The sequence below is a fragment of the Jatropha curcas genome, chromosome 4 (assembly GCF_041381405.1).
Source record: "Jatropha curcas cultivar XTBG-Jc1 chromosome 4, XTBG_Jcur_1.0, whole genome shotgun sequence".
NCBI classification, from domain to species: Eukaryota; Viridiplantae; Streptophyta; class Magnoliopsida; order Malpighiales; family Euphorbiaceae; genus Jatropha; species Jatropha curcas.
In genome coordinates this window covers 27792903-27804390 of record NC_143154.1, presented here as the reverse complement: position 1 = coordinate 27804390, position 11488 = coordinate 27792903, and the positions used below count along the sequence as shown (strand labels likewise).

The 11488-nt window shown below is 29.8% G+C and overlaps 1 protein-coding gene across 1 annotated transcript; it reads right to left on the bottom strand.

Moving 5' to 3' along the window:
• Positions 1–660: 660 nt before the first annotated feature.
• On the bottom strand, positions 661–4504 carry SCPL25 (serine carboxypeptidase-like 25). Its single transcript, XM_089720655.1, has 8 exons — positions 4057–4504; positions 2659–2862; positions 2365–2540; positions 1990–2271; positions 1756–1886; positions 1576–1671; positions 1378–1483; positions 661–1100 (listed from the first exon to the last, which is right to left on the bottom strand). Exons 1-8 carry the CDS (start codon positions 4307–4309, stop codon positions 957–959), a joined length of 1392 nt encoding a protein of 463 aa, XP_089576781.1. The 5' UTR covers positions 4310–4504; the 3' UTR covers positions 661–956.
• Between the last annotated feature and the right edge of the window lie 6984 nt (positions 4505–11488).

Sequence of the window (11488 nt, the reverse complement as noted above, 5' to 3'; positions counted from 1 at the left end):
ATCAAAAGTGGAGTTCACTATTAGGTAGGCTGAACAGAAATCGTTTTAGGCTTCGATAACAGCTTTTTAAATAGCTTTTAACATTTTGATAAGTGAAAATGTTAAACATTATTGTTTTTTTATATTGATACTACAATGTTTGAAGTAGCTTTTAAAAGTTAAAGATAGTGTTTTCTAAAAAATTAATTGATATAATGATTAACTTTTTAGTATATTATGAAAAGTTACTCGAACAATTAACAATTATTAAAATGACCAATTTTGCCCCTACAGACTCTTAATTTTAATAAAAATATAAAATTTTAAACAAGTTGTGCTTGAACTATAGAAGAGGTCAAATTGACCATCTCTAGCTTTCAATCTAACATATATAATTCTTTCAATCTAGAATAGTAATTGTTATGGTCTTGTTCAATACCATGTTATTTCTAGTAGCTAACACAAAACAAGAATGTTGACCATTCTTTCTCATTATTTTCTTATTTATATTAAAGATATTTTTGAGATAGTTTACATTAAAAGATTGTCAAATAATATAATAAAATATAAGATTTTCAAAGATAGATTTCATATCATGACTAAAAAGTAAACATAGACCAACAAAAATTTCCAATCCAAACAATACTGACCAGTCTTTGATTTCAAGGGACAAAAAAGGAATAATATAAAATAATTAATTAGTTTGATTTTCAATTATTCCCACCAAATCATTTAATAAATTACAAACCAAACCCTTCTACACACCATTTTGCTTTCTCTATTACACAATTAAAAAGCTTTTCTCCTTTCCTTTTTGTTTCCCCTCCTAATAATAAATTTCTTTCAATGGTTAAAAATGAAAATTAGTTAATTCCCTTTGTTTACAACAATAGGAATACAGAAGAAACTAGTTAACTGAAATTCTGAGATAGTAATTTTTTTTTTCTTTTTAAATCACTCTCATTATTATTTTTCTTTCAAGACCTTGGAAGAGGCTCTCCTTTCAAAAATGATTTGAATAGCTGAAGGGCAGCTCTAGGCTTGAAAAGTGGCACTTCGTGACCAGCCCCTCTTACTGTTGCGAATGTTAAGCCTCCATATACCTCTGTCCACCCTCCCACCTTCACAAACCCACAAAAATCTCATATGTTACTTCTTAATGCAACAAGAAAAGCAACTAAATATTAATCTCAAACTGTTTCGGATCTGCAAAATTAACTGTTTAAGTTGCGTTTAGCCGTTAGGTATTTAAATAGTTTTTTACAACAAATTGAAAACTATAAAACCGTACATTTACCTCTAAAACCTAATTTAAACGCTAGAAGTGCCAAAGAAATAAGTACAAGAATCTATGGTTGTTTGATTAATATAGGCAAAGAAAGGGATTTGTTAACTGACCTGCTTCTTAACATACCAAGGATACCACGGAATTTTTGTAGCTAATTTAAGCTGTGCAAGGGAGTATCTAGTTGCAGTAACTGGCACAACTGAGTCTACATCACCACTGCAAATTTTTCAGAAAAAAAAAATTGAATTAAATCTTAAGAAAAATACTAATAATGCAAGATTGTTATAATAACAACAAAACTTTTCAACCTGAATACCCAAATCCTGAGTCCACCAGCAATCATTTCTCTGTAAATTGGAAGAATTGAAACTTCTGTATCGTTCCAGTTTCGATTAAGAAATTCACTGCATCAACAAAACCATGTACTATTTAGTTAGTTACACTATATATTTTCTTGACATATATAAATTCCTAGGCCTAATGATCACCTGCAGGCAGTCCACTTATAAGGAATTTTGGTTACATTGGCATGTAATGCTTTCTGTACATCAGGTCTATTGTAATAAATCTCAGCATATTTTTCAGTACAGGGATCATACCCAGAAATCTGTCGAAACATCTGAATGTGACAGAAAAAATTTTAAAAACAGAAAATGGAACTTCCAAACTTCTAATATATGATATTTGACAAAATTTACGTAATAAATTGAATATATATATACCTTATGAGGTCGGTGAGGCAATCGAGTGGTTTGGCGAGTCGATAAGCTGCCATCAGAATTATTGCAAGGGGGAGCATAAATATTATACTGATCAATGTTTCCAAATTCTTGATCCATTGCATAACTATATAAAGATTCACATTCATCTGATTCTTTTTGCCTGCGAAAATCGCACGTGTTTATAAGTTGCTGATATGTTCTATCAGAAATCATAGCATGGCTCCACCAGTACGTCACAGTTCCAAGGTTGTCATAGTAGTTATCTGTAACTGCATTTCCCACCTACATTTGAATATGTATAGATCAAACATTAATTTCATTTCATTAATAATGCAATAATACTTTTTTTAGTATATGAAAGAGATAGCTAATTACCATAATTCCTTTGAGATTTATTGGATGTTTAGATTTTTTATTGTACATCATAATTTCTCTAGCTAGCTGAGGAACATAATGGCCGGCATAACTTTCTCCGGTGAGATAAACTTGGCGGTTTTTGTATCGCGGGAATCGATTCATCCATCGAACAAGAAACTGCAGCGAGTCCTTAGCTGACTCATTAACCAAAACTCATTTAGATTGAAAAATATAAATGCTAAACAATTACGAAACTTTTTAAAAAATCTCTGACGTATAAAAGATATATATATATGTGTGTGTGCATTTTACCGGTGCGAATATCTCCAGTATCTTGCAAATCAGAGGTCTTGTTGGTGTAAGAGAAGCCAACACCAGCAGGAGTTTCCAAGAACAAGAGATTTGCCACAGAATTCCAAGAAAATTTGTTAAGATATAAACCTGAGGCTGTCTTATTTATTCTAAATGGGCCTATTTCCTCTGATGCTCCATAGGCCACAGAAGAACAACCAGGACCTAAAGAATTAAAATAAATCATAAATTAAACATAATCAAGTAATGAAATTTAAACAAAAAAAAAAAAAAAAAAAAGAAACATATATCATTGAACTGAGAAAGGTCCCACAAAGGATATCTTTTGTTAGAAAATGGTAATTGTAAGACCATACAGCTACAAACAATTGACTCTTCATCAAAGATTTGTCTTAATATGCCAAGATTCTTTTGCTAAGTTGGAATTAAGAGTAATTTATATTTAGTGAGACCAAATACAGACACAAAATATTTGCTTGAAAATTTTCAAGTTTGTCTACTGTATTGATTGCCACACCTACACAGGCTGACAAAAGCTAGCTAATTTACTGGTTAATGGCTGTGACCTAATAATGAGGGCCTCTTTTTAGTTGCTTTCAAGCATTTATCTTTCTGATTACCCTATCCACTGAGAGAAAAAAGAGAGAGAAATTTGTATTCAATTTTGTATTAATATACTTTCTATGGGTAACCACCATCATTACCCAATATTAAAACCTGGTTTCCATTTCCTATCCTACAAATTTAAATTTACTGGTAGTTAGGTCATTCATGTTTTAGCTATTGGTAGTTAAGAAGAGTGAAATGGCCAAATGGGTTGAATTCAATTTTCCATTTAGCTGTAGAGAGACATAGTATAGCAGAAGTAGTCTTGTCTTTGGACCAAATGTAGTTTAGTGTCTTTTTTTAAAAAAAATAAAAATAAAAAAAATTAGAGGTTCCAAAAAAACATTAGCTTCAAGAAATGTATAAACAGAGAAGTTCATTAATTGTGATGTCGGCAGCAAAGAAGTTACAGTCTGGCCATGGAAATTAATGAAAGAAAGAAAGACAAAACCATTGCATTAATATGATTGTACCCTCTAAGATAAGATCCTTGTTACCTACAAAAAAAATATTAATAATAATCCAATATAACAGTAACAGCTACAACTTCAGTTTCTTTCACATGAATAACAATCTAAAAAATTACTATATCAACATGCATAAGCATTTTGGGCTAGTAGCCAGGCCCAGCATTAGAGTTTCTGCCTTCTTTCTTACGGTGTTTGCAGTAATTTTTATTGCAGGAGCTCAGGAATTTAGATTCTATTAAATTCTTTTTAGAAATTATTGATTTAACTAAATAATAATAACAAAAAAAAAAAAGAAAGAAAGAAAAGGGTTTTAAGTTCTAACCTCCATTGAGCCAAACAACCAACGGTTTAGAGAGAGGATCATAAGTAGCCTCAGTAAGCCAGTAAAATAGAGCTCTACCAGCAACATCTTCAACAGTAACATAACCAGAGAATTGTTGGAAGGAAACCTTTGGTTGGCCAGGAAGTGAAATTATCCTGTCAGCTTCTTCTTCTTTGTTTACTGCATGATCAGCATTAGCAGAAAACGAAAGAAACAGAAAAACCATGGCGAGAAAGATTTGTCTCTTGGCCATGACTAGTTATGACAAGAGAATGAAGAAAAGAAAGAAAGAAAGAAAGAGGGAAAATGTTAAACAGAAGAAATGGGAATAGTCACTTCCTAGTTGTGTGTGTGTGATGGGAAATATGGAGTAAGCTACTCAGGCTGGAATAAATAGGGGGGAGAGAGAGAGAGAGAGAGAGAGAGAGAGAGAGAGAGAGACTCATGACTGATGATGATCTTTGAATGTCATCAAATCACTCTATATCATAACAACTATTTTGGGCACTCCCCTTTCTCTGTAGGTTACATTTCCTAGAGGGAGAGTGATCAAATTTGAAAAGACTAAACTAACCTTACAAGTTTTTGGTTTATTAATTATTAGTATTAAATCAAACCGGTTCAATTCAATAAAAATCAATAAATCGTAATTTTTCAAATGAAAAATTCATTCTTTAGTGATTTTTAATGTGAAAAACAAAAAAAATGTAAATAAAATTATGTTAGACCGAATCAATCATTTTGGTTTGATTTAATTGGTCGGACTAGCGGGTTTTATTTGTTTTTTTATATAAGACAAAATGAAGGATGACAATGAATGAATGGTGTTATGTGACATGTCCACATAAAACACTAACATAATTAATTAAATAATTCTCTACATATATAAAAAAAAATAAAGAGAGTCTTAATATTTGTCTCCATAACAAGGCAATGAGATCACATGGTTTTTGCTTGCCCATGAAACAGTCCCTTCAATCCTCCATTAATTCCTCTTTTAGTCACATATATCAGACTTTGACCACCTTTTATATTATATATATAAAATATATATTGACACTATGAAATCCTATTTTTCCTTATTAATTAAATTTATTGTTTTGGATAAGCTTTGGAAATTTTATTATGATTTGATAAAAAGAAGAAGAAGGTGTTTTGTCATATACGGTAGTAGTTGCATTTTTATTGCAAAGGCTATTCTTTTGGAAGCCTAAATTTGCAGCTACTTATTATTGTCTTGTTGCAGGAAAGTGCAGCTGCTCTACAACTAACCTAGTATTCAAAGCCCTTCCCACCAGGAAATAAGGGGCCAAAAGCCTATCTTACTTTTATTTCCTTTTAACTCATTTCATAACCACTCTCAATTTCTCTCTGTCACCCCATTTTTTCACAATTTGCTTTTCTCTTTTTGTTTTCACCAAATCAGCTAAGGTATTGTTCGAGAACAGCAGGATTTATCCAATTGTTAAGGATGTTATGGGTTTTCTCCTTGTTAATTAAAGTTTGAAGTTGTTCAGAAAATATCTTATAAATAATATATTCGAATGCTAGTCACGTTCGATAACAGCTTTTGAGTTAGCTGTTAGCATTTCTTATACATTAACCGTTTTATAAACAGTTAATAGCTACTACAACAATTAATATTATCGATCAAATTTTAAATATATACATTTTTTATATCCGCGAAATAGGAGGTTTAATTTTTAATGTGTATATGTTCATAAAAGCAACCATGAGTATAAATTAAAAAGAAAATATATATATATTTTGTATTGGGATGGGATAAAACTATTGGAAAGTAAGAAAATGAAGTTATTATTGAGAAAAAAATTTATTAAATGATTTGGTTACAGTTCCCTTTCCGTGCACGCGAGAAGGTTTGATTGAATTCTATATATGGCATTGTGTGTTAGGTCGTCGCGATAATGGCTATGATGATGGCTGTTTCGGACTTAAGACTTACCCTTCACAGTTCAAAGGGGACTCAATGCCACCCACTGTGCATAAATTTCTCCCACTATTTTTTTTTTCTTCCTTAACTTTATTGAGCACTGTTTCATACTTTTTCCTTATTTTTTTTTTAATTTCTCTTTCTTTTTATTTTTTAATTTCACTTCGGGTTCCAATTTTGTTCTACGGATTAGTTCAAATTGAATCAAATCAAATCGATTCTTTTTTATTAATTAATTATATATTTTATTTTTTTAATTTAATAAAAATTGAATCGAATCAAAAGAATTTCAATTTTCTTAAATAAGTTGAAATGAATCCAATCAATTGAGTTCACTAATACGATTTTTGCAAACAATGTTTCCAAGTGATCTATTTCTTTGATATAAAGCAAATTACACATGGTAAATCGAAAATTTTATAGAAAATAAAATATTTATTTTACTAAAATCAATGGAAAATTTTATTTTTATGTATTTATAAAAAATAAAATAAAATAAAATATATATCATGTGATGCATATCTCCACCCCATTATGATTTGGATTTTTTTATATGCATAATAAAAACTAAAATTATACTAGGTAGATGCCATCTTTGCTTGCTAATAAATATTTGTTGATAGCTTTTGGCAAACTCAAAATTTGCTTTTGAAGATTCCTTTATCGAAGTTTCTAATTTTGTCTTTTGGAAATTCACTTTGACAACTAAGAAGGAGATTTGATTTGTTGTCTTCCCTGTCCTTTTTACTTTTATTTTTTGAATTGGTTAATGCACTAATCTCAAATTGTAAACATGGCAATGTTTGGTCTTCTTTTTCCAAACACAGCAAGGACAAAATGCCCTCTCTATTAAAATGGAAATGTGGGTTAATTGAATATTCATCTCGTGATCTTTCGTTGAAAATCTAAATGCGATAAGTATTTGGAAATGAAAAGAGCACGTTATACGTATATAATACGTAGATGTAGTAGAAGCAGGAGGTGTATAAGAGTAGAAGTAAAAATGGTATTTATGAGTTAATAGTGTAGAGTCGAGATGAAAGCAGGGGAGTGGTTGGAACTTGGAAGCGAAGGCCCCCACTTTGAAAATACTACCGGCACTAGTTGGAGTTGCAGTTATTGAGGGAGGGAAGAGATAGAAAGAGAAGAAAGTCGCTCTCAATTAGTCAATGCCTGCACTGCACAATCCTTGAAATGCTCATATGGAGCCTTTGGGGCACCCTTCTGTTTTTTTTTTTTCAACACAAAACAACAACCCTTCCCCAATGAAATGACCTTTGATAACCCTTCCCCAATCAAACTATCCTCTTTATCCAAATCAAAGATAATTTATAAAAATAGTTACCGTATCTAATAGAGCAGGATAACATTATAAAAAAATTATTTATTTATTTTAAAAATATTCAGAATGATTTATATTTTAAAATAAAATATCTGTCATAAATCGATTTATATTTTAATTAATTAAACTTTGAGTGTGACATGATTAAAGGAACATGAGGATGCCCAATGATTCTAAAAATGTTGGGCTAGGTAGAAAGTGCCACCAAAATTTGACTGGCCCATCATTAAATGGTACATTGTCGTTTTGATTCATAAAAATCATAATTCGAGTTGGGTACAGTGGAAAGTCATTTTCTTTCTTTATCTTTTTCATAAATAATGATCTATTAATTATAATACTATAATTATTATCTTGGATTAATTATATTTAAATAAAAAAATAAAAATCTGCTTCCAAGTACTATTTAGGTTCTGCAACTGCAAAGAATCAGAAGAAGATTGATTCAGAAATCAGAAACAGTTTCTTGGATGCGTAGAATTGAACAGTGATGACGACTCCGTCTCTGTTCTGGCACGTGCCACCGATTTGGCCCTCTAAACATTGTCCAATCAAAACTTTCAAACCCATTTGTTTCTTGCATTGCAATTTGCATGCCTAACTTTGACTCCACATGATTTTAACTTCACATTTAAGACACTAATAAATCATTCCCTAAGCTTAATGGAAAGGGTGATCACCTTCATCTTTGTACTTCTAGTTAGGGTGAGCAGTGTTTGGTCCGGATAGAATAGCAGAATAGAATCAACTCATTTCGATTTGATTCGATTAGATTTTTTAGAGATCGGTTATGATCAGTTCAAATGATAAAATCGAATGATTTTAATTTTCAGTTACTTGCATATCGAACCGAATTGATTTAGAGACTATTTGATTTGAAATAACCTAATTAATTTGATAGAGTTTGGTTCCAAATCAATTTTCCACAATTTTCAATGTGATTTCGATCGACATAAAATCTATTTGGTCAGATCGAACCGAATGCTCCCCTACTTATAGTCATTTTATTGTAATATATAAACCTGATCTTTCTGAACATGTTGCTTTTAATGGGCTACGATATTGTTACGGTGCTCTTAATAGACTTTGATATTATTGCAGCTATTCCGATAATCACATTGTATAATATTCGCTGCATATAGTATTTAAATAAAATTTCATGTAAAGTTGATTTCCCACTTGCTTTGATTAAAAGCTTTCAATAATTGATATTAGTGAATAAACTTCTCTAATTTACTGAAATCTTTGACCTACCGACACATCCAGTTTAGCTTAAGTTGTAAAACATCATTGTCAAATCGATTTGCATGATAAGGTGTCCAAAATGGCTCTGCACACGTGCATAATTGACATTCGATAAGATTTGCATTGCTTAAAGTTCATAGAACATGGAATAAGTTGGTAGAGATTCTTCAAATCAAATTAATTCTGATCTACTGTTGATGTAACCACTGATTGAAATGTATTTCAACCGTATATTGAGAGTACAGTAATATTGAAATGTATTTCTACAGTAATATTACATTTTAATGGAATCTATATTTTTGTCAATAAAATTGAAATTACATAAAGAAATGTTGTGCCCAAAAATTAATTCATAACAGGATAAGATCAAGCCGATGAGACAAACTTTGATTGGGATCATATACCGCAATAGTCAGCCAAAGCAATTAATTAGAACCCCACCTGCTAGTGGTAGGACAATAGCAAGAGCATTTCATATGTCAACCACAGAAATCCCAAACACAGAAACCATATATATATATATATATATATATATATAATTAGGCTTTGAAACTTGGAAGTGTGTCCGAAGCTTAAGGTCATTTTCTTGGTGTCTTTTGGAAAGTTTGATTCTTTAAGAATAAATTAATTCATACATTTAATTTAGAATGAAAATGAATTTTGGAAGACAAATCCTATATATATAAATCTAGATTGAAGGCACATAATATGTTTAATCTAAGATTTTAATCTAATGCCTAACTTGATTGACATCATACCAGCTAATTAAGACCTCGGTACGTAACTCCAAAAATAATTGTTTACATTAATTAGTTTTTGGATTTTTGAAGTATTATTATTCTTATCCTGTACAACATGTTTTTATCAATTACGACATATAGTCAAAGCTATTTGTTTCCTATCCAATTATTACAATTGAGATCAATGAAAGCTGTGAAAAGATAGCTTCAATAATACCAAGATTTAATTATTATTTTTATAGTCTGATTAGTATTCTCACGTCTTTCAAAACTATTTAGAATGAAAATTTTCGGATTTTATCAATTAATTCAGCAAGATAACGAATAATTCATATTATATAATCCGTAATATTATTTCAACCAATTTGACTTTCAATAAAAAGAACAAAAAAAGATTCAGCTGTTTCTTTAGCATGATTGAATCAATATCTCAATCAGCAATTAAAGACAAGAAACAAAAAAATTATCTAGGTATCTTATGATGATTGATTCCTCTGATTAACATTCACACACGTGTAAACTTTACTTTTATATGCCAAACCCACCAAAAAAAAAAAAAAAAAAAAAAAAATACAATTCTTTGATCATTAGTCAAAGCTCAAAAACCGACTCCTTTGCTTCTAGTTCAAGGAGATTGGGGTCACCGTAATTGCTTTGGGACTATCTCCAAAATCTATGGATTGTTAGTACGATTTCATATATTTCAGTAATATTATATATAAATATTATATATATATATATTAGAAATATTATAGACGAGCCTCATCAATTGAATTAAAGATAAGAAATGCTTTTTTTTTTTTTCCGTCGATAAATGGTACTAATGGATTCATATGATCTGGTGCTTCGAGGTGCAGCGGAAAGAAAAAATAAATTAGAAAATGCCAATCAACCTTGCTCTAGTGGTTAAAAGATCCTGATATGGATGAAAACAGGTAAATTATTATTTTTTTTTTTTTTGGGTATTCCATTAAATTTAATATTTTTGACTTTTTGCAAGAATTAAAAAAAATAAAATCATTCTGATTCTAAAAAAATAAAATAAAAGTAAATTAACTACATTATCCTTTAATCTCTGTTTATCTAACTGATACTAATTTAGTGCAAATATTTAGATAAGAGAAAGATTGAAATAAAAAAAAACTAATATTATTTTGATTATTCTCAAAATGTCATCCTAATGGAATAAAAACAAGGTGAAAAATTATCAAATTTAACGGAACTAAAGAATAATTAAACAAATCTGAAATAAGTCCGAGTATTTAAAATTTATTACTGTCACAAGTTTGCAATTAAGATTTTGAACGTCTGGCTGTCCGAAACCTATCTATTTAGATAAACATATTTGAAAAATTGAATATTAGCTTGTACCCCAAACCCATTTTAAAAAAAAAAAAAAGTTCAAGATAATTCTTAATCTATTTCTATGATATTTTAAAGCATCAACAAACTAAAAATATATGACAAAATTAATAAAATAAATGGAATAAGAATTAGGAACTTGAAATTTATTTTTGATATTTCTATGATTTTCACTAGTTTTATTTTCATATTGACTCAATTTAGATTAGGTAGTCAACAAAATTCTATTTGGTGATGGAAATATGGTGAATTTTTTTTTTGAGAATTCAATTTGTTCTAATCCATTAATTAAATATAGTTTGGATGGGTAAGAGTGTTAAAATTATTAATATATTTGAGTATGATTATTTGAAAATAAATATTTGGTGAATTTAAAACGAGTGCGGATATTAAAATTTTAAATAATTTTTTTTGAAAGCAAATTTTAAATAGGTTTAGTTACGAGTAATTTACAATTAACAAGAACTTACTCACTTTCATCCCTCATTGAAGGGGTTCCAAATTAAAAAAATAATAATAAAAAGAAAAAAGGGTTATAAATAAAATATGAAAAACGATTAATAATAATAATTATTATTAGAGATTAGGGAGGTGGCAGGTGAGCATTAGAGCAATTCAATCTTGAATGATTGCTGGCCCAAAGCCAAAATTTGGACCCACCATTTCGGTTGGCTTGGCTACCAATTATCTTGTCTTTTAGGGTAAAATATAAAATTTGACCGTTACAACCTTACTAATTGGGCTAATTTTTGAATTTCAACGGTCCTTCTCTTCTCTGCTGAATGGAACCCT

Excerpts from the sequence above, each read along its gene's own strand:
- SCPL25 (XM_089720655.1), bottom strand. The coding sequence starts at position 4,309 with ATGGCCAAGAGACAAATCTTTCTCGCCATGGTTTTTCTGTTTCTTTCG. Across the intron at positions 2,541-2,658 it reads TACTGGAGATATTCGCACCG|CTAAGGACTCGCTGCAGTTT; the intron begins GTAAAATGCACA and ends TTAATGAGTCAG. Across the intron at positions 1,484-1,575 it reads CTCAGGATTTGGGTATTCAG|TGGTGATGTAGACTCAGTTG; the intron begins GTTGAAAAGTTT and ends AAAAATTTGCAG.